The following is a 27,607-nucleotide window of genomic DNA, read 5'->3' as shown; positions in this document are numbered from 1 at the left end:
CTTGTGGACTTTATGAAAGTAACAAACCACTTCCATACACATACGTGATGTTTCGAAATGGTGTCAATATTACTTTAGTTAATGTATTTTATTGATGCATGCTGTAGTTATTTATATTTGGGTTCATTACGTAAAATACTTAAACTGACACTCAAGGCAAAATATGAAAATCCAACTGGGACAGCCTGCAAAAAGTACCTCTTGGATCTCTGAATCAGCCCAGGCAGATGTACGTGAAACTTTTGGTGAGGGATAAATGACTCTTTTCAACTTTTGTCTGGAGTCTTATACAACATATTTGGTAGATCTATCTGCTATAAATTTGATAGACCTAACTACTATAAATAAATGCGGCTCTGAAACAGGGGAATTGTGCTTGCATGGGTAATGTACCTATACTATACTGTATACTATAAAATCCTATAATGTTTATATATGATTTATTATTGCAGAGAAAAGCGTATTAAAAAAAAAATGTGTATGTATTACATTTATTATAATATAAACCCTACTTATCACCTCTACTCTTTATATCCGTTAACAAGAGCAGTCAAATGGTTTATACTTATAGGTTACCACCACCAATATATGTTTCAACGCAGGGTCATAGCTGTAGCGGATACAGAGGTAGCAGTCACACCCGGCCCCCAGTACCATAGGGGGCCCAAAAGGTCCCTCTTCTACATAATAAAACAGTACTATAAATCGCACAATGTTAGTTGGGCGCGGGTGCTCTGTTCAATACTTTATCCATGGTGTTTTTTGTCAGGCAAAAAAAAATCTGTCTCAAAATATCCTCCAGGTATTTTGAGGCAGAATGTCAGCGTTTTTTGAAGCTTTTTTTCCCCCCACGTTTTTTTCCGCTTTTTTTTTAGCTATATTAATCTAATGCAAAAATAGTAAAAAAAAATGCTCCAGACGAGCGCCGCAGGATTTTTCTGCCTCCCCTTGATTTCAATAGAAGGTCAGAGGCAGAAACTTCTCCAAGAAAAAGCATGGAAAAAAAAAACAACGCCTCTGCTTCCTATTGAAACAAATTGGGGATGATTTGGGGCATTTCTTGGAGCTGATCCCGACGCCGTTTCCGCGTCAAAATCAGTCCCAAAAAACGCCATGCGATCTGACCCTTACACTGCAAGCAAAGGCAACACAGCTGGAACAGGAGGTAACTTACTTAATCATGGCAGATGTTGCATTGCATTGCTTATGAGTTGTATTATACAAAGAAAAGATATGTTTAATTATTTTTATCAAGAGTAAAGAAAATTTTCAATGATGGTTACGGAAACAGCTGAGCTAGATGGAACGGGAGTTGGGTTCTGGAGATGGGACCCGCATCTATCAGACATTTATAGCATATCAATGTCTGAGTTGGGAATACCCCTTTAAGTTTAACTTGCATGGCAATCAGAACGATTGTACATAGACATAATGTGTAGCACACTGCCATCTAGTGTACAGTGGCAGTATCTATCTCTATATGGAGACACTAATAGGTGTTTGTCTACAAACCAGGACTTCCTGTCTCTTGTTGATAGCCTATTTAGTCTTACTTGATCCCAGCCACTTTATGTGTCTCAGGGGAAGCAGTGCCTGCCTGGGAGACAGCAATTTAGTCCGAACATAAGGCCCTTTATGCAAATTAAATAAAAATCACGTAGAGGACCTACTGACAGATCACCTTTAAGCAATCTGTTGCGGCAATAGAATTTGGCAAAATGTTACCAGTATCTTTATAACTATAACTCTGAATGGTCCCCGGTTATAAGTGGTGTACCCCAGGGTTCAGTGCTGGGACCACTATTATTCAACTTATTTATTAATGATATAGAGGATGGGATTAGTAGCACTATTTCTATTTTTGCAGATGACACCAAGCTATGTAATATAGTTCAGTCTATGGAAGATGTTCGTGAATTGCAAGTGGATTTAAACAAACTGAGGGGGGATTTACACGAGCGTGTGCGTTTTGCGCACGCAAAAAACGCAGCGTTTTGTGTGCGCAAAAGGCACTTAACAGCTCCGTGTGTCATCACATAGGATGTGCGGCTGCATGATTTTCGCACAGCCGCCATCATTATGACACTCTGTTTGGATGTTTGTAAACAGAAAAGCACGTGGTGCTTCTCTGTTTGCAAACATACTTTTGACTGCTGTTGCGCGAATCACGCGCATCCCATGGAAGTGCATCCATGGGGTGCGCGTGATTTTCACTCACCCATTGACTTCAATGGGTGCGTGATGCGCAAAAAACGCATTAATATAGGACCTGTCGTGAGTTTTACGCAGCGGACTCACGCTGCGCAAAAATCACTGACAGTCTGCACTGCCCCATAGACTAGCATAGGTCCGTGCGACGCACGTGAAAAACACGCTCGTTGCACGGATGTACTACACGTTCGTGTAAATCCGCCCTAAGTGTTTGGGCATCCAGTTGGCAAATGAAGTTTAATGTAGATAAATGTAAAGTTATGCACCTGGGTACGAACAACCTGCATGCATCATATGTCCTAGGGGGAGCTACACTGGGGGAGTCACTTGTTGAGAAGGATCTGGGTGTACTTGTAAATCATAAACTAAATTTCAGCATGCAGTGTCAATCAGCTGCTTCAAAGGCCAGCAGGCTATTGTCGTGTATCAAAAGAGGCATGGACTCGCGGGACAGGGATGTAATATTACCACTTTACAAACCATTAATAAGGCCTCATCTAGAATATGCAGTTCAGTTCTGGGCTCCAGTTCATAGAAAGGATTCCCTGGAGTTGGAAAAAATACAAAGAGCAACGAAGCTAATAAGGGGCATGGAGAATCTAAGTTATGAGGAAAGATTAAAAGAATTAAACCTATTTAGCCTTGAAAAAAGACGACTAAGGGGGGACATGATTAATTTATATAAATATATTAATGGCACATACAAAAAATATGGTGAAATCCTGTTCCATGTAAAACCCCCTCAAAAAACAAGGGGAAACTCCCTCCGTCTGGAGAAAAAAAAAAGCTTCAATCTGCAGAGGCGACAAGCCTTCTTTACTGTGAGAACTGTGAATCTATAGAATAGCCTACCGCAGGAGCTGGTCACAGCAGGGACAGTAGATGGCTTTAAAGGGAATGTGTCGCTAGAATTTTTTTTTTTTAAGTTAAACTGTTAGTATATAAATGATTACACATTGTTCTAATTTTTTTAATTTTTTCACAAGTCAGGACATATTATAAATTAGATTCTAATTTATAACATTTCCATGTGCTGGTCACTAGAGGGAGCAATTCCCAAAATTGCAGCATTGGCATGTGGTAAAGCAACCTCATTGCTTTATGCTGCAAAATTGGAGAAGACACACTCGCTCTAGTGTGCTCAAACAATCCCCCTCCTTTCTCCTGGCTAGTGCCAGGAGAAAGGAGGGGGTTGAATGTTCAAACCTCCTACACTGTGTGCCGCCATATTTTGAGCGAATGCACAGTGTAGTAGGCTTACATACAGTGGTAATCACACAGTAAAACACGAACATATACAAACATAACTTACCTGCTCCTTCTGCCGCCGCTGCCGCCGCTCCCTCCGCTCCTAGTCCTTGCTTCTGAACATATGTCCGGAAGCCGCGACCGGAAGTAGTCATTTTACTGTCCGGCCGCGGCTTCCGGTCCACATGAAAATGGCGCCGGATGTCGCTCGGCCGAAGACCTTCCTTTTGGACTGTGTAGGAGCGGCGCATGTGCCGTTCCCACACAGACGGCGTACACTATAGTGAATGGAAAGGCTCCCATTCGCATTCTCTATGGGGATGTATGTGCCGTATTCCATCTCTGTATGTGTCGTTAATCGACACATACAGAGATGAAAAAAAAAATGGCAGCCGCCATAGTGAAGTAAAAGAAAGAAAAAATAAAACACAAAAACACAAATAAATAAAATTTATTTTAATAACACACTAAAAGCAAATTTATATGAAAAAAAGTTTTTTCGCGACACCTGTCCTTTAAAAAAGGCTTAGATAATTTCCTAGAACAAAAAAATATTCGCTCCTATGTGTAGAAATTTTTACCTTCCCTTTTCCCGTCCCTTGGTTGAACTTGATGGACATGTGTCTTTTTTCAGCCGTACGAACTATGTAACTATGTAACTATGTAACTATGTATGTAATAACCATTGAGCAGCGAGGGATCTGGATGACCTATAGAGCACCATGGCCCCAACATTTTGTGAATCAGTGTGGATGCGATCTCGTGGACCACATCTGATCTCATCTTCTAGTATGTCTATATGACGCCAGAAGATGATTTTAGCTAGATTTTCCCTTCCATAAACCCAAATGTCATACCTCTCTCTTCCAGACAGGATTGACTGTGTTGCATATAATCTTTGATCTTTTCTCTTGGCCATGATGAGGAAGTGCGGGGAAGATACTGTGTTTTCCAGGCTGGATGGAGATTTTCAGATACGGGTCTGGATTGAAGAACATCCCTTTCTTTAAACCCAGAGCGTGGAAGTCTTAAAATTCAATAAATATGAAAATATTGTGTAAGCTATGAGCTATCATATACAGAAAAATAAAACAATACTAAGAGTTTATGGGATAAGAATTTATCATAAATATCAACAGTCCTTCAGAACTCTTGATATGATGAGCATGTCCTTACATATAAACCTTTAGCTTGCTGATACTCGGACAAACAGAACAATAAAATATAATAATGGATATGCACCTATATGGTATATTACATGCACATTAATAGCTTCTTTTACTTATTCAGGGCCGGTCTCAGGGGTGTGCCATCTATTTGGTTGCTCAAGATGCATCACCTGTCAGTTTTAAAGGGGGCGCCATTGAACCTGATGACCTGGGCTCCTGAAGCTTGCACTCCTGATCCAACACTTGAAGCGCAAAAGGCAGCTGCACAAGATGACATCTTCATTCCCTAGTTTATGGATCAGAAAATGCCATCTAGGCTACTGCCTGGCAGTGTTAGGAACTACGTTTTGGTCCTAGGTTTAGCGTATATGTTGTGGAAAGCTCCCAAAGTATACGCTAAATGTTTGTTAAATTAGTTACCAGAGAATTAAAACAAATTCCCACTTCATTACCTAATGATAACTTAATAGGAAAACGGAGGAAAAAAGGACCACAATGGCGCTTCTGTTAGTATAGATTTAAAATGAACGAAAGTTCATGATTTAATATATAAATAAATGGAAAGTAGATGGACAAGCTACGCGTTTCAACGCCGGACTGGCGTCTTCATCAGGCCAATAAAATACAAGCAAATGACAGGGGTATATATACACAGCACAATACAATTATTTTTTTTTCTAAAACAAAGAAAAAAACACCAAAAAGACAGGTCAAAGTTTAATGGTTTACGTCGCAAAAACGTACTGCCTAAAAACTTTATAACTTTATAACTATAATAATAAATAGAAAAATGTTATAGATCACTAACATGAGTAATGTAGCTAAATATAATTTTAAGTATTGATACAAATTAGTAACAATAAAAAAATGCGACACACACCAAAATGTAAAACATGAAAATTCCTAAAAACTTTAAATGCAGATACTTAATAAAAAACAGATGACAGTAGTAAAAAAATATGCTAATGTAATAAAATCCATTCAAATCTCACCACAAAAGCAAAGAAAAAGACACTGTACGAAGCAAAATGCGAATGAAAGGACTGCGCTCAAAATAGCGTCCCTGGTGTCATGGCAACCGCAAAATTACGGTGGTTGTGAGGGACCAAAAAGGACTCGTGAAACGCAGAATGACATGCAAACGAAAATAAGGAGACTGATCGCATAAACCAACAAAAGGTGTGGCTGATAATCAGACCAGAAGCAGCAAAATACTCAAAAAGGGTAAGTAAAAGATAAATGAAGGCCCTGTTCACACAGAGTTTTTTGACGAGTTTTTTGACACAGAAACCGCGCCAAAAAACTCCTCAAAAACCGCCCGAAAATGCCTCCCATTGATTTCAATGGGAGTTGGACGAGTTTTTTTACCGCGAGTAAAAAAAACGCGTCACGGTCAGAAGCGTCATGACCCATCTTGAGGCGGTTTCCGCCTCCAAAACCTAATTTCAATCAGACAGAAAGAGGAAAAAAAAACCTTGACGAGTGTTTTGACGAGTTTTTGTCAAACCAGTGCGCAAAAACCTACTGGAGCAGTTTTTGCATGAGGAATTTTCCACCTGCAAAAAACTCAGTGTGAACACAGCCTAAGGCCTCATGCACACGACCGTAAAAACTCCCGTTATTACGGGTCGTAATTACGACCCGTAATAACGGGCTCATAGACTTCTATTGGCCACGGCTACCTTCCCGTTTTCTATGGAGCTCCCGTAATGATGGGTGGCTACATGTGTGCACCCATCATTACGGCAGCGTTGCTAGGCGACGTCAGTAAATAGTCACTGTCCAGGGTGCTGAAAGAGTTAACTGATCGGCAGTAACTCTTTCAGCACCCTGGACAGTGAATTCCGATCAAAATATAGAGCAACCTGTAAAAAAAAAAAAAGACGTTCATACTTACCGAGAACTTTCTGCTTCCTCCAGTCCGGTCTCCCGGCCGTTGCCTTGGTGACGCGTCCTTCTCGACATCCGGCCCGACATCCCTGGATGACGTTTCAGCCCATGTGACCGCTGCAGCCAATCACAGGCGAATCACATGCTGCAACGGTCACATGGACTGCCGCGTCATCCAGGGATGTCGGGCTGGATGTCAAGAGAGGGACGCGTCACCAAGGCAACGGCCGGGTAAGTATGAATTTCTTTTACTTTCACCTCGGAAAGGGCTGCCCCTTCTCTCTATCCTGCACTGATAGAGAGAAGGGGCTGCCGATTAGTGCAGTGCAATTTTGCATCGAAAACGTGCCCGTAAATACGGGTGGAATACGGGTGATTCCGGAACCGTATTTATGGGCACGGGTCCGTAAATACTGGTGCAAAAAGGGTCGAATACGTGTGACACCGGACCTGTATTTACGCCAGTATTTACGGGTGGGAAAAAATATGGTCGTGTGCATGAGGCCTAAGTGAAAGATAAATTAAAGGGAACCTGTCACCAGCATTTCACCTATTGAACTTTACTTATCCCTCACTGGCCGCTGCTATCAAAAGTTTATTGGCGTTATCCCCTCCCCTAAACTCAGACTGTAAACAACGGTCTGCAAACATTTTGCGCATTTTATCATAATAATCCGGTGTCCCTTTGTGCGCGCACACCAGAACAGGTCATCAATGCACAAGCGCAGGATTTTGTGTGCTGGGGGGAGGCAAGGTGCTGTCAATCAAAAGTAAGGAGACGGAGTAAACTCGGAAAGACTTGAGGAATGAAGATTTGACTCTTTTCAAACGAAGATTTTACTCTTTTATGCTCATTTGCATACGGAGCGTGAACACTAAAAGAATTAATACTAAAGCTACAGAGCCGACTAAGAAGACAATTATAGGTTGTATAGAAATGATTTTTTACCCACTACCACCAGGTATTGCTGGTTTAATAGGTGAAATGCTGGTGACAGGTTCCCTTTAAAGATAAATTAATAAACTGTATAAAAATGCAATACGATTATATATATATCACAGAAATAAGAAAAAATCATGAAAGAATGGACGAAATAATGATGATAATAATAACTAAATAAGAAATAATAATAAAAGATAGAAAATAAAAATAAAAAGTACATATATAATATATGAAAAAAGAGACACATTATAATGATACTAATCCAGTGCAGACTCAGTTAGGACTTTTCACCCCAATGGCTTGAATGACCTAAGTTTGTATATCCAAAAGTTTTCCCTCTGTTTTAATCTAATAAATCTATTGGGTATATCTGCAGAAATGCTTTCTATGGGGGTAACTATAATATTATCAAAATTACAATCATGTTTGTACACACAATGCCTGGAAACACTCTGCTTTAGGCCTCATGCACACGACCGTATTTTTGTCCACCCGTAAATACTAGCGTAAATACAGGTCCTTGGTCACACGTATTCGACCCGTATTGTACCAGTATTTACGGACCCGTGCCCGTGAATACGGGTACGTTTTTGGCTGCAAAATTGCACTGCACTAATCGGCAGCCCTTCTCTCTATCCATGCAGGATACAGAGAAGGAACAGCCCTTTCCGTAATAAAAGTAAAATAAATTCATATTTACCCGGCCGTTGTCTTGGTGACGCCTCCCTCTCTTGACATCCAGTCCGACCTCCCTGGATGACGCGGCAGTCCATGTGACCGCTGCAGCCAGTGATTGGCCTGGGATTGGCTGCAGCGGTCACATGGGCTGTAACGTCATCCCAGGAGGCCGGACTGGAGGAAGAAGCAGGGAGTTCTGGGTAAGTATGAACGTCTTATTTTTTTTTTTTTACAGCTTTATCTATATTGTGATCGGTAGCCACTGTCCAGGGTGCTGAAACAGTTACTGCCGATCGTTTAACACTTTCAGCACCCTGGACAGTGACTATTTACTGACGTCGCCTAGCAACGCTCCCGTAATTACGGGTGCACACACGTAGTCACCCGTAGACTTCTATGGGCTGCCCGTGCCGTAATTACGGCCTGAAATAGGACATGTTCTATCTTTTTCAACGGCATGGGCACCTTCCCGTAAGCATGTGGGGAGGTACCCGTGGCCAATAGAAGTCTATAGGCCCGTGATTACGGGCTGTAATTACGGGAGTTTTTACGGTCGTGTGCATGGGGCCTTAGGAATCCCTTCTCATTAAATCTATGTTTGTTTATTCTATTCCTTAGTGTTTGGGTTGTGCGTCATGATTTGATGATATTCTTTATAAACGCTATATATACGGATATATACGCTATATTCCATTTATTTATATATTAAATCATGAACTTTCGTTCATTTTAAATCCATACTAACAGCAGCGCTGTGGTCCTTTTTTCCTCGTTTTTCCTATTAACTATTCACTGGCAACTTCTGTTGGTTGTTGCGTACCGGACTAGGCAGCAGCTGTTTTATCATACAGTGCACATTTTACTACAAGTGTTGTACCTGCCAGTATTTAAACACTTATAAGGTGAGCACTATCTGTGATATTCTTGCTCTCTTTTTACCATGTTAATCTGCACTATGTGGCGCCGTGTCTCTTTTACCCTGTTGTAGCTTCTAATGATAACTTGACCAGGCATGAAAGATCAAGCTTCATCAAGTTAAGGAAACTAAATGATGTAATTTACAAGCCAGCCGATAAAGGATACAACGTGGTCATTTGGCCACGTCTAATGTATGAAAAGGAGGTGTATTGTCAGTTGAGAGATGGCGAGTGTTATCAAAAACTAACAATTAATCCCCTGTCCTCTTTCAGCACATCACTGGCCCACATTTTGATTCAGGCAATGCAAAATGCAAAGGGGAATCATCACCAAATCACTGAGAGATTCATTGTTTATCGCAGAACCGACTGTCGCCACCTTAGATTTACTACCTAAGGTGCACAAGAACCGTAAAGTACCACCTGGGAGACCGATTATATCAGGCCGAGTTAGTCTTACTGATAACATCAGTAAGTATGTTGATCATCATTTTAAGCCATTAGTTGATACATTGCCATCATACCTCAGAGATTCAGCTGATCTCTTGAGAATGGATGGAATCCATTTGACAGATGATATGATATTGGTGACGTGGGACGTCGAGTCACTCTACACTGATATCCATCATCATGATTGCCTTCAGGCAATCACATATTTTCTACACACCAGCAATACGGAGGAGCATCTGTTTTAATTTCTAGTTACATTACTTGAATTTGTCTTGATGCACAATTTTTTCACCTTGCTTCTTCCCGCAGGGCCAGGGAATGGCAATGTGGCCGGCTTGTGCCCCCTCATATGCCAATTTGTTCCTGGGGCTGTGGGAGAGGGACCTGTTCCTGTCGGTTTAGGGAGTCTCATTTTTTGGGCATGGTTCATTGATGACATATTCCTGATCTGGCAGGGGACTCAAGAAGAATTATCCTCTTTTATTTCTGAACTGAATAACAATTTAGTAAACATCAAACTAACGTGGAAGGCTGACTATTCTCAGATGGATTTTCTTGACGTATTGATCAAAAGAGGTCATGAGGGTTTTAATTAAACTAAAGTTCATCGGAACATAGCATCAGTAAATTTGTATTTACATGCCTCTTCATCTCATCCACAGAGGACTAAAGAGGCCATACCTGTTGGCCAATTTCTTCGAATAAAGAGGATATTTTCAACTGATCAGAACTTTCAAAGACAATCACAAGATTTATCACAAAGATTCTTTGAAGAGGGTTACAAAAGAAAGCACATTAGGAAGGCGTATGTAAGAGCTAATGGAAACAGTACGTCTATTACAAACAAATACTAGATCAAAAGCCAACTAACAGGTAAGATATGTTACCACATATCATAACTGTTGGGATAAAATGAGGGAGGAGCTAAGAAATTACCGGCCAATATTACTCATAGGCCCTATCTTTGCAAAGATTGTACCAACATATCCAGCCATAGCAGTTGGAAGGCCAAACACTTTAGGAACACTCTAGTAGCAAGCTATTATACCCCACAGCCCCCAAATACCATCATTGGGGCATCAAAACCCAAATGGGGCTACACACCATGTGGCAAATGCATAGCGTGTCAAAACATCTAACGTAGCATGTAATTCATTGATTCACTCGGATCTAAAACCGATAAGATCACATGGCCTATAACATGTACGACTAAAGAAGTAATCTATGATGGTGTGCCCCTGTCCAAAAATGTATATAGGGTTAAACTACAAGAGATCTCAAACCTAGAGTTCGCGAACATGTTTGTGACATTGATGGAGTAAAAGTGACAAAGGCTGAAGATGAAGAACAGTTAAAAACTATACCTCGACACTTTATTCGACATCATGCTTGCAATTCTATATTGTTAAAGAAATGGCCTCTATTGATCAAATTTACCTGGATTTAAGAGGTGGTCCACTGGTGAAAAGGCTTCTCCAACTAGAGTCCAAATGGATTTGGACACTTAGGACGGTACAACCTCTAGGACTAAATGAAAACTTGGGTTTCGCAGCATTTTTCTGATTGCTTGGTAGGCATCCACGAGTGGAGTTTTTAATTTTTATTTATGGCATTTATGAAAAAATAAAGTAACGTTAAAACCAAGCACACCATTGTTTTTCTTGTGAAATTCTCGATAAGTTTGATGTGTCACATGACCCTCTTCCCATTGAAAAAACTAAAGTTGGATACAAAATGGCCAACTTCAAAATGGCCGCCATGGTCAACACCCAGCTTGAAAAGTTTCCCCACTCCCATATACTAATGTGCCACAAACAGGAAGTTAATATCACCAACCATTCCCATTTTATTTAGGTGTATCCATATAAATGCAAGTGTGCATAAAGCTATTATTCGGCCACCCCTAAACAATGCTCACAAGCAGAAACGGTTGCAGTGGGCTCAGAAATACATGAAGACTAATTTTCAAACCGTGTTGTTTACTGATGAGTGCCGTGCAACCCTGGATGGTCCAGATGGATGGAGTAGTGGCTGGTTGGTGAATGGCCACCATGTCCCAACAAGACTGCGACATCAGTAAGGAGGTGGCGGAGTCATGTTTTGGGCTGAAATCATGGGGAGAGAGCTGGTAGGCCCCTTTAGGGTCCCTGACATTGTGAAAATGACCTCTGCAAAGTACGTAGAGTTTATGACTGACCACTTTCTTCCGTGGTACAAAAAGAACCGTGCCTTCCGTAGCAAAATTATCTTCATGCATGACAATGCATCATCTCATGCTGCAAAGAATACCTCTGTGTCATTGGCTGCTATGGGCAGAAAAAGAGAGAAACTCATGGTGTGGCCCCCATGTTCCCCTGACCTCAACCCTATTGAGTCTGGGGATCCTTGTCGTGGATTGCGAGCTTGCGTCCTTTTGGCCAAAATGATCACTAATACCCCAGGTATTTTTCATTATTACTTATATTCGCTTCTTTTGGACACAGCCAGGTCTTTGATGCTGGGAGAGCATGGTGTGTTGTTGTTTGGCCTAGCAAGCAGGGTAGCCCGCTCTATGAATTATCAAGGCGTCACAAATAGGCTTCTACCTGGCTAGTCACGTTGCGCCTCATGACTTACACACTATCCCTCCATGTTTCACACACTTGCATCCCATTATTCATTTATTTTTTAGGCACTTTACTCATTACTGCCCCCTATATTTCACTTACATTATTACACTTGCACATACACTATTCATTTATTATTTCTTACTACACATCCCATGCACCACATACCACTCCCCTCAAGACTAGTGGGAGTGGCTATTATTATTTAAAGCACCTGCTCACTCGCCTTCATCAGCGTTTCTGACCTGGCTGTGTCCATTTGTAAGTATGGCCTTTTTCGGTGTTTTTGCATAAATGTCCTTGTTTTTATCTGTTTTGCCTATTGAGAACCTTTGGAGCATCCTCAAGCAAAATATCTATGAGGGTGGGAGGCAGTTCACATCAAAACAGAAGCTCTGGGAGGTTATTCTGACATCCTGCAAAGATATTCAAGCAGAAACTGTCCAAATACTCACTAATTCAATGGATGCAAGAATTGTGAAGGTGATATCAAAGAAGGGGTCCTATGTTAACATGTAACTTGGCCTGTTAAGTTTTTTTTGATTGAAAGAGCTTTTGATTTCTGTAAATATGACCTCCTGATGCTGCAAATTCAACAAATTACCATTTTAGTTCTCTTTACAACCTTTAAAATGTTTTGATCTCTGTTGTGCATAATAATTTGAAACTGCATTTTGAGTCTTTTACTTCTAAAAAAAAATCTGTTATCATTAGATTTGTTCAATAAAATTTGCATTATACTCCAACGGTTGATGGCTTGAAGATTATACTGACTGTTATTTGCATCGACTATTTAGGAAAATCAGCGAAAAATAACATTTGCATAATAATTTGGAATGCGGTGTATTTGAGCATTCTATGTCTACATTATTTGTGCACTGTATGGTTTGGGTATTTCTATATTATACGATTGTATAAGGCTTTATTCACGTGTCAAGTCGACCGCGTAAAACGTCCGTATTTCACGGCCGATTTTCACTTGTGCGGACCCCTTTTATACAGATCCCTCATAGACTCATAGCGGTAGAAGATACTACACAAGGCACCATACAACTTAAAGGGGTTTTCCCATCAGGGACATTTATGACATATCCACAGCATATGTCATAAATGTCAGATAGACACCTATGCGGGTCTGGGACCCACATCCACCTCTGGGACCCGCATTTATCTCTAGAACGGGGCCCCCTAAACCCGCTCCCGCTGCCTCCCGGCCACTTCCTGACTATATGGTCGGGAGTTACAAAAACAGCGTAGCTCGCTCAGCTACGATGTTTCAGTAAGTCCCATAGTAGTGAATGCCAGTTACGGAAGCAGCGTAGCATGGTCTTATGATATTAAGTTGTGTATTTCATATTTCATCTGGTATAGTGGTATGATTTTATAACTGTATATGTATATAGATATTTTTTTTGTGAGAGAGGGGGGACATATTCTTTGGGGCTTGCAACACTCCTGGATGCGTTAGAAATCAGAGATGCAATTCTCTGCACACCACTCATCAACCACACAGGAACTCATCAACGGAAAGTCAAATGGAAACCATAGCTTCCGTTTGCATTATCATTGATTTCAATGGTAATGATTCCATTGCAAATGGTTTCAGTTTGTTTGCATTCCGTAAGGTTTACGTTTTTTTGGGCAGAATCAATAGGGCAGTCGACTGCGCTATTGTTATGGTCTGATGGAAGCCATCAACGGATTCCTGGCGCAGATGTGAACAGGCCCTAATCCAACATTTGGGGCCCCACTTTTACCTTTGGCCAGGGCCACACTGTCTAAAACCGGCCCCGGCACTACCAGTATAATCTTTGTATAGCCGTTACCCACTTATATTGAATGCTTATGCTATACTTGATTGTGAAAGAAAATAAAAATCTTTGATACTGATGTTCTGTTTGGGGTTACTCTACCTCTCTATCTTGTTTACATTTCAGCCCATATTAAATGACACATTTCCTATCCAAAGAACTTTTGTTCGGTGACACAAATAGACTGAATATGACTCAGGGCCCAATGACGCAGAGTTTGCGTAAATGAATTGAACACTACAATGCAGCTCTTAAAACTGTCTGCATATTTATCTACCTATTCAGGCTTTGGCTGTTATTTATTACCACGCATGATGAGGTGCTAATCTAACAAATTTATTATTACCAAAAAGAAAACATGTCTGACTATAATTTCAGTATTTTAGAATTGTGTCTTTTTTGTGCAAATCATTTTTACAGGTTTTTTTTAGGAAGTGTTATCATTTTATGCCTCAGTTTGTGAAAAAAAAAAAGTGTTAAAATTAATGGTAGCTGGAAGTTAAAAAAAAAATCACTTTGAAATACAAATCATGGAGTACAGTAAGTTGTGGTGGGTAGTAGGGCCCCATTCACATCACATTCTGGGGGCATACACGTTGTTTATTTTTTGCTAAAAAAGCTATACTCAAAATGTATGCAAAAAAAACAACATAAACAATGTATGGAAACACAGCTGATAGGGTATATGAATTTTTGCCGAAATGAATAATGTGGCAAGCCACACTTTTGAATACTGTCCACAAACTGTATCTACATGAAATCTTGATTTTGGCTTATAAAATGCAGGCAAAATCTGCAGCAAATCTGCACAGTGAGAACCCAGGCTTAATGTCTAGAAGACTTTGGTATTTTACTATACCAGATTATTTTATTATTCATAGTTACCAACATTATAAAGAAATTCCCATGGTAATATTGCTCCTAAGCCAGTATATCTATGCCTATGGCCTCATTCACACGAGTGTATCAGATTCACGTGCGTGAAAAACTCGCGTGAATCGGGTCCGTGTGTGTTGCGTTATGCATCAGTGTGCTTTGCGAGGGGCATGCGTTATTCACGTACTCACAAAGCACGTATTTTCTTTTTTTTTATTATTCTCAACTGAATTGATGGGCAAATGACGCACCGCACACGCATGTACATCCGTGTGCGGTGCGTGGTTTTCACGCACCCATAGACTTCAATGGCCGTGTAGGTGCGTGATAATGCCCCAATATGGGACATGCAGTGGGTTTCGTGCAGCGGACTCTCGCTGCGTGAAAAATCATGCATGTGTGAATGGCCCTATTGAAATCAATGGGTCCGTGTGCTGTGCGTTGTTTCAATGCACAGCACTCGGACGTGATTCACGCTCGTGTGAATGGGGCCTAACATGTATGGTGCTGCTTTGAACATCCATGCAATACCATATTCCCTATTCTATATGATATCATTAAATGGTAATAGGATTTTACTATATAAATTCCAAGTAGCTCTGTTCTGATAATAATGTATATGGTCTTGGGAGCATGGGTGAAAGAATTAATTGAATCCAGCATAGAAAATATGTGTTGTGCAGGAAGTAATTTCTAAGAAATTGGGGGAAAACATTCCTTTGATAATTTTTTTTTTTTTTTAAAGTGTTATTGTGACATTCTCCCATTAGAGAACACTGTTTGAAATTAGGCGCTGGCATGAAATTCATTGTACAATGGATTATATTACACTTTTATATATGTAGAATATATCTATCATTTATCCATCAAGGCCTCACATTAGTCACTGATAATATACTATACACTTCGTTCTATACGTTACCATTGTTGTATTATTCAGCACTTTACATGTTTTGCTGCTTTTATATAGTAATTACATTTTTATTTTAATTCAGTAAACAAATTATAACAACATGTGACATTCCCTGCCTGTCATGTATGCACAAACTTTCTGACAACCACTGTAATCCCATTCAATCATATGTGAATGAATCCATAACATATTTTAGTTATTAGGCTTTACTGGCGTTTCCCTTTAATCCCTTAAAGGGTGACTAAATGTTAAACAAACTTCTGACATGTCATAATGACATGTCAGAAGTTTTGATTGGTGGGGGTCGGAGCACTGAGACCCCCACCAATCGCTAAAACAAAGCGGCAGAAGTTCTCGTGTGAGCGCTCAGCCGCTTCATTTCTGTTCAGCTTTTTCCGGAAATCAATGTATCAGAGTGTGGGCTCAATAGAAAGTCTACAAGACCGTACACCACTAATTCGGCTTTCTGGAAAAAGCCAAACAGAAACGAAGTGGCTGAGTGCTCACACGAGCAATTCTGCCTCTTCATTTTAGCGATTGGTGGGGGTCCCAGTGCTTGGACCCCCACCAATCATAACTTCTGACATGTCACTACGACATGTCAGAAGTTTGTTGAACGTTTAGTTACCCTTTAAAGAATGACAATGTGTATACAGTATATACATACATGTCAAGAGCAGGACTACATCTCCTTTTCACTTTTAAACACTGCAGTGATCATGCGATGCTCTACAGTATGGTGTCCTTGATTTATATATTCATCATGACCATATGGGAAAAAACTGAGAATGCAGATTTTTCCAGGTGGAAAGGCGGCCATCCCACCCTCAAAGTTATACTTACCTAGTCCCTGCCGTTCCTGATATCCTCTAAGGGGCGTTCACACGGGAGGCTCCTTTAGCACGGCTGCTTGTGAAGTTTCCAAGCAGCTATTTTCATGAGCTGCGTAGGAAACCATGCATGCATGAGCAGAAAGTTATTTCCTGAACAAATTAATGTGGAATGAAGACCCCCTTTGAGCTCCTGAATGGCACCAACTAGGTAAGTATAACTTTGGGGGGACTCCCTTTGATGTGTCATTGGGAACTCTTGTGTAATACAACTTGCCCTCCAAAAATAAGGCCCCATACAGCTATGTCAACAAAAAAATAAAAAAGTTAAAACTTTTGTCATGTGAAGGGGCATTAAGGTGAAAGTTTACTGGATTCTTAAAAAGACATGGTTTTGTAGATAAGGTCCAAAATATAAATAAATAACTTTTTTAAATTTTGCAATAATTTTTTATATTTTTTTTATTGAACAGCTATTCAGGACTACAGACCCCAACATTATTGACAGATTCCACCATTATAATGGCATCCATTGATATGGTGTGTATGGGAATTACTAGATACACTTCATTCAAATTAACCTCCTTAGGTCCTCTGAGAAAGGAAGCCCCACATTTCTGCCTGACACTCACCTTTTCTTTTTCCACAGAACCCAATATGTAAGGTTGGCCAAGATGAGCTTGGATGATAATGGAGAATAAAGGAAATAATTGTCAGCCATTCTCATGTATGTGCTTGTTTATATGTTTGTGAATATGGGTAAAATGTGAACTGGTCATTGCTAGGCCAACCATACACATTAGTGTATGGCTGGCCTAGCAAAGACCAGTTCACATTTTACCCATAATCACAAACATATAAACAAGCACATACATGACAATACATCTAATACATACATTAACGTACTATCATAGGCTTATCTCCTAATCAACTGTCAATTTGCACAATTTGCAAAGAATTAAGTAAAATATTTACCCGATAAAGTAAAACTGATGAGTCTTCGGCTGCCTTGCCCGCTTGATGCTTCTTCAGTGTTAATGCTTTTAAAGATCTATAAAGAAAAGATGGCGTGAGATTGGTGTCAAGAACATTTTTTCCATTAGTGCTATTCCTCTAGACACAATCAATATGGATCAATAGCACTGTACCACTACCCTGCCATTAGTAGACCCAAGGCCTGAATGTTTTTCTTCAACGTTCTACAGAGATGCTTTATAACTGGGATATCTTTCTCATACGTCTACTTCCAGATTGAAAAAAACAGTTATTGTATTCACACAAGCAAAGCGTTCCAACCGAGCTATATTTAAAGTATTATTACCATCGAATAAAGTGATGGCATATCACCTTATGATTAGTGGGGGTCTGACCTGGCACCCCCACTAATCCTGAGAATGAAGGGGCAGCAGCGTTGATTTAGCCATGCGTCCCTCTTAATTTTTTCCCTGCGTAGCAACGCGCATGTCCACCCACTGTGCAGGGAACGGCAGATTATTGTAGTGATACCCAATTATAGAAGTCAGATAATCAGCTTGTTATTACAGCATGTGTATCAGAGCGGTGTCTTGTAACGAGTCGTGCACCTGTGTGTTCATCACATGACCTTGGACAGAATTGTATCCACTGGAAGTAAACAATGAATTATCCGATTGAATGGCTGCAAGTAGAGATCTTGAAAATGTGATGAAGTGAAACACAAAGTATATTGATAAACTGTATAACAATGAATAAGCTTTATATTTTGAAACCGTAATAACCATTTTAGGCGCTCAAATGAGAACCAAACAATACATTTTACAACAGGCCGTATAATAATAGCAATCATCTGATTGGATGCTATAGTTTAGTAAGATTTTCTACCTTTTGTAAACAATGGTAAATAACTCTTCTCCATTGCAATCAAAGCATGGTTCTTCACATTTAGGGCTATTGTCTTTCAACTAGTGTATGTGGACCTATTATTTGTCCATTCTTTTCACACACTATATGGCAATATGCAGCTGAAATTCTTTGCAATATATAGTCACATCATTGGCAAGATTGTCTTATACCTTGATATGAATTGACTGCGATGTTCGCATTTTATACATAAGCATGCCTTGAAGGACTTTTGTAGTGCAAGTAAGGATAGTGTATGGATGACACATCAACAGATGTAAAACAAGGTCGTGCAGAACACTACACATGATCCAGTGGCCATAGATGCTATTTTTGTCTCTCTGTAGTTAATCTCCGTTCTGGCTGTAATATTACAGAGTATTTCCTGCCAGTCACGATTCATGCTGAATACTGTGCAGCCTACTATACAGATGAAAAATACTGTAGACTCTGAAAAATCATGCAGCAGCACATGGATTTTGTATGAAAAATACAAGACAAAAGATGCTTACTGGCAATGAGATAACTACATGGACAAGCGATAGTTGACTGCGCAGAATTGTACAACTGAGTACCAAATCTCCAAATTGAGACAACTTAAAAGGTTCATTCATTTTATATAAATACGGTTGAAATAAAAGGGTACACATAGTAATCTACAGTCTAAGTTACATATTAAATGTTGAGTTCTGATCATAAGCACTGTGGCCGCAGGGGGCCGGCAGTGCTTGATAACATACTGTACACGTATCCAACTGGTCTCTTATATGGATGCAGTATGAATATAAAGATCTATGTTTGTATTGTGTTCATATATAGCCATATAAACACACAATACAGTTTTTGAATAATTATTTTTTATTTAAGGAACAAAGTATTCCAACATGGAATGTTCTAGGAAAAACTGGTAAACTGTGTTGCGCCTAGTGTTGGTCCTGAATGGGCAGTGCATGACACAGGGATTCTCTCCCGCTGGTGTTCTTTGAATAATTGATTATTTCATGCATTGCACCGTCCTAACATTTTTAATATTATATGGAATTCTCTTTCATTGAGGCATGGTGGGCAGATTGATAAAAAAAAATTAAGCCGAATACAATATTTATGAATCCTCTTCTCTACTTTTTCTGACATGTCTGAATTAGCCTGAATTAGCCCCATGAGAGGTAATATGGCTGACAATTGAAGCTGTCAGACATATACTATCTGTCCCAGAAACTGAAGACAACTGATGGCACCTATTGACATTACAGACTGGTCATCAGGAATGTAACTATAGGGTAGCAGTCACATAAGGGCCCTGGTGCATCTGCCATGAAAGAAGACTTCAATATTATAGGTACGGGCCCTGTTAGGGCATGCCCAGACGTAGCAGATTTCTTCCGCCACTGTCCGTATCAATGCCGCACAGAATCTGCGTTGCCTAAAATGGGCATTAAATTGATGCGGACTAGCCATTGCGTATTGAGGGGAAGAGGGCTTCCCTTCTCTCTATCAGTGCAGAATAGAGAGAAGGGACAGCCCTTTCCCTAGTAAAAGTAAAAAGAAATTCATACTTACCCGGCTGTTGTCTTGGTGACGCGTCCCTCTTTCGCCATCCAGCCCGACCTCCCTGGATGACGCGGCAGTCCATGTGACCGCTGCAGCCTGTGATTGGCTGCAGCCGTCACTTGGACTGAAACGTCATCCTGGGAGGCCGGACTGGAGGAAGAAGCAGGGAGTTCTCGGTAAGTAGGAACTTCTATTTTTTTTACAGGTTGATGTAACTTGTGATCGGAAGTCACTGTCCAGGGTGCTGGAACAGTTACTGCCGATCGCTTAACACTTTCAGCACCCCGGACAGTGACTATTTACTGACGTCGCCTAGCAACACTCCCGTAATTACGGGTGCACACACGTAGTCACCCGTAATTATGGGTGCACACACGTAGTCACCCGTAATTATGGGTGCACACACGTAGTCACCCGTAATTATGGGTGCACACACGTAGTCACCCATAATTACGGGAGCCAAAATTGACTTCCTCAGTCTGGCTGTAGACCTAGAAATACATAGGTCCAGCCAGAATGAAGAAATGTCATGTTAGTAAAACCAATACACTCCGCAGCACACATAACATCTACATAACATCTGCGGACTTCATTGCGGAATTTTGACTCTCCATTGAAGTCAAATGAAATTCCGCAATGAGTCCGCAACAAGTCCGCTACACGTCCGCAACAACCAGTGTATGCTGCGGACGCCAAATTCCGCGCCGCAGCCTATGCTACGCAGCGGAATTGTCCGCAACGTGTAAACGAACACAACTAAAAATCTGTGGAAGGCAATGGAGAAACGTGTACGCTGCGGATTTCCGCTGCGGACTGTCCGCAGCGGAATTCCAGAGCAATTCCGCTACATGTGGTCATGCCCTTACAGATTGAGTATTGAGCAATTGAGCATTTCTGCAGAGACAAGTCTTGGCCGGGAGAAGTCGTCATGACAGTCTGGCCCGGATGGAGAAGAAAGGAAAGACTCCAATCAGAGAATTAGTTACCTCAAAGTCACTGGATATAAATGCATTTTGCATGTAACTGCAACTAATCTGTGCTGACGTATCTTGTATGCTCTGCAGCTTGATAATACTCTGCAGGGTGCCTGCTTAGAACTGGCAGTGACATCTACCACTATATCGTTATAATGCTGGTCTTTGTATAGTGTGTTTTTATGTAGTAATAGTATGGGGGTATTATTCAGTCACAATGTAGTGGTATAGAAGTAATATGTATGGTGATAATGTTTTTTTTCTTGTATAGTGGTTTTATTTGTAAACTGTACGACTACTATTTAGAGGTATATTGTTATCTACATAACAAATTATCTGGTAGCTATGTGGTCTTTGCGATATATATACATATTTTTCTTAATCTATATCTATATCTACATATATACATATATATATATATCTGGTGGTGGAGGGGGGCGCAGGTCCAAAATTTGTCCTGGGTTCCGCAGGGTATGTTCACACGCTGAGTCAAAAATGTCTGAAAATACGGAGCTGTTTTCAAGGGAAAACAGCTCCTGATTTTCAGACGTTTTTTAAGCCACTCGTTTTTGGAGCTGTTTTCCATAGAGTCAATGAAAAACGGCTCCAAAAACATCCCAAGAAGTGACCTGCACTTCTTTCTCGCGCCCATTTTTGAAAACGGCTGCGTAAAAATGGCCCATCGGAACAGATCGCCGTTTTTCCCATTGAAATCAATGGGCAGATGTTTGGAGGCGTTCTGCTTCCGATTTTTCGGCCGTTTTTCAGGCATTTACGGCCCTAAAAACGGCGGAAAATAGGCCGTGTGAACATACTTTAATTATGACCCTATATACAGTGGTCAGATACTGTCATACAGCAGCAATATACATAATGTATACATTGCCCAGATAAATAGGGTTGCACCCTATATAAGTAAATAGTGCCATACTCTGCATCCCTGCACTGACCTCTGAGGTTGGTGGCTGTACAGAGACATTTGGGTCCAGGGATGAGGATCCATGACAATCTAAGGCTTAGATGGTGGGGGGAGTTACAAGTTACAGAGGGGGAGAACCCAGCATTAAATGGCACTAACTATTCAAGAAACTTTACATAAATCAATTGTTCAAGTGAATATAAGAAACTTTTTATTATATCTTAATAGAGAAAAATGCCTCTTTCTCCACTTATCAGGCTCTTTTTTTCTCAATCCCTCATATCTTTTCATTCACTCTGAATTAACTGCTTTTTCCATCTCCTCAAGGAAAGACAGACTATCAGCTCACTGAGGGATCAGGTTACATGCTGCTTATAGAAGTCTATGCAGAGTGAGAAAGGCAAAAGGAGACCCAGACGCTGCCACAGCTTTCTAGTAAGTCACCCCAGTGATGAATTCTCAGCTACACCAGGGGCGTAGCTAGGGGGGGGGGGGCAGGCGGGGCATGTGCCCCGGGCGCAACTAGGTGGTAGGGAAGGGGGGCGCCACAGAGCAGCTGACCGCTGCTGATTGGCGCTCTGTATGTCGGACACCTGCAGCAGTGATCAGCTTTAGGAAGAGCCAGGAGATCATGCAGCGGCGTTCTGACTCGGGTCCACTCCCGTGCTGCACCCTCCCAGCATGTAGGGGGCGCCACTGGGCTCTGCGTCTACTGTGTGCTCTGCACACACACACAGAGTAAATAACAGCCGAGAAGCAGAGGAGGAAGCTCCGCCCTCAGCCAGTCCTGCAAGAAACCTCTGATCCTGTCAGCAAGGATACATGGTGAGTGTCCTTTGTGTCTATCTGTATATGTGTGTGTAGTGTGTATACAGTATGTTTGTGTGTGTGTATGTGTGTGTGTGTGTATATATATATATATATGTCTCTGCATGTGTTTATGTCTCTTTGTAAAAGTGTGTGTTCAATATTAAAGTAGAACAGATAAAGTGCAGATATCTATGCTGCCTCCTATATACCCTGTTGCCCCCTATATACCCTGCTGCCCCTATAAACCCTTCTGTCCCCTATATATCCTGCTGCCCCTTATATAACATGCTGCCCCTTGTATAACATACTGCCCCTATATACCCTTCTGCTCCTAAATACCATGCTGATCCCTATATACCCTGCTGCCCCTTATATACTCTGCTGCCACTTATATACTCTGCTGCCCCATATATACTCTGCTGCCCCCTATATACTCTGCTGCCCCTTATATATATGCCTGTGTGTGTGTGTGTGTTTACATGTGTCTGTGGGTATAGTTATCATCTACTACATTATCTGTACTCAGAGAGTTATCACTGTGTTATCTGTGGTGTTACATAGGACTGCAGGTAACACTACTACATTATCTGTACTCCGAGAGTTATCACTGTGTTATCTGTAGTGTTACATAGAACTGCAGGTAACATCTACTACATTATCTGTACTCAGAGACTTATCACTGTGTTATCTGTGGTGTTACATAGGGTTGCACGTGAAATCGACAACATTATCTGTACTGGGTATATATGTGCCTGTGTGAGTATATATGGGTCTGTTTGTGAATGTGTCTTTGTGCTTGTATATATGTGCCTTTTATGTATTTGTATATGTTCCTGTGTGTATTTATCTGCTGGTGTGTGTGTGTGTGTGTATGTGTTTGTATGTCTATATATTTACCTGTATGTATATATTCTAGATGTGTGTATGTATATTTGCCTGTATGTCTAAATATCTGTCTTTATGTATGTACAGTATATATGTTCCAGTATGTGCGTGTCTATATATGTGGTTAATTTTAGTTTTTTGTAGGGGGCGGCAATAGAGAGTCCCGCACAGGGCGCCATCCAACTTTAGGCCGGCCCTGGCTGTCACCGACCCTAGTCAGAAGAAATTCCGCCGCTGCTTGCGCCACATGACCTCCTCGGCTCCTCCGCTAAGTCATGCCAGGCAGAGCGGAGAGTGGTAGCGGTAGGCTACCGCTCACCGCTCTGTTTACAGTGTGGCACTATTTAAAATGGGGGAATGTGGCGCTATTTACACGAGGGGGGTGTGGCGCTATTTACAAGGGGTGGAGTATGCCGCTATCTACAAGGGGGGCTGTGTGGCACTATCTACAAGGTGGGGAGTATGGCACTATCTATAAGGGGTGGAGTGTGCCGCTATCTACAAGGGGGGCTGTGTGGCACTATCTACAAGGGGGGGTTTGTGCCGCTATTTACAAGTGGTGGAGTGTGCCGCTATCTACAAGGGTGGCTGTATGTCGCACTATCTACAAGGGGCTGTGTCTGACACCTCATTGATTGGTAGAGAAAGCAAACATGGCAAGGGGGAAGGAGATGTCGGGAAATAAGTTGGGGGGGGGCGCCAATCTGAATCTTTGCCCCGGGTGCAGGAGAACCTAGCTACGCCTCTGGCTACACTGTTCATTACTGCTGTATAATCTCCCCCATGCTGCTGCAGCTTATGTATATATATATATATATATATATATATATATATATATATATATATATATATATATACATAAATAAATATATATGATAAAGATAGGAAAGCAGGATTCTTCTCTTCTCTGAAAAAAAAAATAAGAATTAGAGATAGAGCCTGCAGAGGGGAAAACTGCTGAAAAACGCAGGATAAAAGTCATATAATGGTCAGAAATAGTGTTATTCCTCATGTACACACAAATGACAGCTCATTCTGAAAGTTACCCGAAAAGTTAGGGTATGTTCACACGGCTTAGAAAAATACATCTGAAAATACGGAGCTGTTTTCAGGCGAAAACCGCTCCTGATTTTAAGACGTTTTTCAAGCAACTCGCGTTTTTCGCGGCGTATTTTACGGAAGTTACTAGAACTGTTTTTCAATGGAGTCAATGAAAAACGGCTCCAAAAATGTCCCAAGAAGTGACATGCACTTCTGTTTCGCGGGCGTGTTTTTACGCGCCGTCTTTTGACAGTGACACGTAAAATAACACCTTGTGGGAACAGAACATCGTAAAACCCATTGAAAGCAATGGGCAGATGTTTGTAGGCGTAATGGAGCCATTTTTTCAGGCGTAATTCGAGGCGTAAAATGGCCGAATTACGTCTGAAAACAGTGCGTGTGAACATACCCTCAGGTATGCTCGCTGAGTTTAATGTGGCAGACTTTTTTCCCTGGATTTTGTTGAGGATTTGCTTCGGATCTCACACTTTTGAAAACCCCATTCACATGCATTGTGCTGTAAATCGTAGTGGATATGAAGTGTTGTATCTGCAATACAAATCTGCTGCAAGTCAGTCATAGTTGAACTTATCCTATCGCTCCATGCACACGACCATATTATTCATCAGTAATTACAGACAGTAATTACTGACAGTAATTATGGACTCATTCATTTCTATTGGCCACAGACACCTTTCAGTATTTTTACTGATGGGTGTCCATGTTGAAAAAATTATAGAACTTGTCCTATTCTGGTCAGTAATTACGGCACAGACTCTCCCATAGAAGTCTATGGGAGCTTCCGTAAATTACGGACAGCTACGGATTCCATTTGCGGAAGCGTTGTTAGGCAACATGATGATGACATAATTTGCATCCTCCCTCTTTTTTACGAATCCGTATATACGAATGGAAAACTGATGCAATACGCACCGTATTTATGGACACCCTTCCGTATATACGGATGCAATACGGATCCGTATTTACGGACAGTATTTCAGGATAGATGAAAATACGGTCGTGTGCATGGGGCCTAAGGCTGGGTTCACACGACCTATTTTCAGGCGTAAATGAGGCGTATTATGCCTCGTTTTACGTCTGAAAATACGGCTACAATGCGTCGGCAAACATCTGCCCATTCATTTGAATGGGTTTGCTGACGTACTGTGCCGACGACCTGTCATTTACGCGTCGTCGTTTGACAGCTGTCAAACGACGACGCGTAAATTGACTGCCTCGGCAAAGAAGTGCAGGACACTTCTTTGCAACGTAATTTGAGCCATTCTTCATTGAAGTCAATTGAAGAGCAGCTGAAGATTACGGGCGTCAAAGACGCCTCACATAATGCGAGGAGGAGCTTTTACGTCTGAAACGACGCAGCTGTTTTCTCCTGAAAACAGTCTGTCTTTTCAGACGTAAAAGGCAGCTATCGTGTGCACATACCCTTAGTCTACACTGCTTTGCATTTTCTTTTAGGCTGGGTTCACACGAGCATGTTACGTCCGTAATGGACGGAACGTATTTCGGCTGCAAGTCCCGAACCGAACACACTGCAGGGAGCCGGGCTCCTAGCATCATAGTTATGTACGATGCTAGGAGTCCCTGCCTCGCTGCAGAAATACTGTCCCATACTGTAATCATAACTATGATGCTAGGAGCCCGGCTCCCTGCAGTGTGTTTGGTCCGGGACTTGCGGCCGAAATACGTTCCGTCTATTACGGACGTAACATGCTCGTGTGAACCCAGCCCTAAAAGTAAGGGAGAACAAAATTTCGAGCATTGACCTGTCAATGATTTTTAACAAATGTTGATGGGCTTTTGTTCACAGCTTAGGCACTGTTCACATCATACTATGAGCATATGTCGGAAGTTTACGTCTCAAGTATTCCTCAATATATACCTCTGACACTTCATACGGTGGCCCACTGTATAGTAAAGCGCAGTCTGCGTTGCTTTACTATACAGGAACAAAAAGGTATGCCGATGCATACCACCCAGACATGGGCCAAAAGGAAAGGGGGATCTTGTAGAGGGCAGAAACTGAATGTGTTCACATAGCGTGATTTGAACAGAGCCTTTGGAAAATTATACATGTATGCACTGAAAATATATCAGTTTGAAAACAATTATTAGTTACTTGTTCGATCTATCCATGTGGCCTATTAGCATCATATTCTGTTAACCAGAGCAACGTTATGGAAATGAGCACTCAGTGAATGAGTACTTCATTACTATGTCTACTAGCAGGTTGTGGCACCATTCGTGCTCACACTGTAGGATGCATCCTTAGGATTGGCTGTCAGAACAAATGGAGCAGAAGTAAATGTTGCTTTATCTGAGATGGATAGCAAGTGCCCTGTAAATCTAATTGTGAAGCTCAAAGTCTTTCATAATTATTCTGACAGCTGCCTAGAATATCCAAAGGCCTCAGTGCCATACTGACAATTTCTATGCTCATCCAAGATATGCAGAGAATGTATCAATATGATTTCAAATAGGATTATTTCAATTCAGTCATATCTACATAAAACACCAGCAGAACTATCCATTTACTGTAGCTGAGTGCCAGACACAGATTTCCAGGCATGAAAACATCTCCTGTGCGCTGGCAAGTGTGACATAAACCATGTCATTCAATGAAATTGAAGGCCACATACAGTATATCAAGTTACAACATGATTATTTTAAAGGGGTTCTTCATTTTCATGTAAAGAATTGTATAATAAAAAGTTATGTACCATAAAACCTACACAAAGTTTACCTGTGCAAAATGCATGATCATTTTAGAAGTAGGTGAAAGTTAGAGCGTGCCTGAAAAGTCAAACAAGCGTCATAAAATAAATTAAATCTAGCAACCACAAGATGATTTAGAAAAATGGCAAACAAGCTTGCGAAGTTTCCAACAACATATCATACCAACAAACTCTAAGGGTATGTTCACACGGAGTGTTTTCAGGCGTATTTCGGGGCGTTTACGCCTCGAAAAAACGAAAGAAATATCGGAAGC

At 41.1% G+C, this 27,607-nt stretch overlaps 1 protein-coding gene across 6 annotated transcripts in view; it reads right to left on the bottom strand.

Moving 5' to 3' along the window:
* Positions 1 to 27,607, bottom strand: part of HECW1 (HECT, C2 and WW domain containing E3 ubiquitin protein ligase 1) — a 466,672-nt gene that overhangs the window by 147,244 nt on the left and 291,821 nt on the right. For all 6 annotated transcript variants that reach the window (XM_075827049.1, XM_075827050.1, XM_075827048.1 and 3 more), the window contains 2 exons: positions 17,518 to 17,593; positions 4,317 to 4,486 (listed from right to left, as the gene is read on the bottom strand). In XM_075827049.1, coding sequence (XP_075683164.1) covers positions 4,317 to 4,486; positions 17,518 to 17,593 — 246 coding nt within the window. The remainder of the gene's footprint in view (positions 1 to 4,316; positions 4,487 to 17,517; positions 17,594 to 27,607) is intronic.

Source organism: Rhinoderma darwinii, chromosome 5, assembly GCF_050947455.1.
Source record: "Rhinoderma darwinii isolate aRhiDar2 chromosome 5, aRhiDar2.hap1, whole genome shotgun sequence".
NCBI lineage: Eukaryota > Metazoa > Chordata > Amphibia > Anura > Rhinodermatidae > Rhinoderma > Rhinoderma darwinii.
Note: the sequence above shows the minus strand (reverse complement) of the source record. Positions and strands in the feature narration are given on the sequence as shown.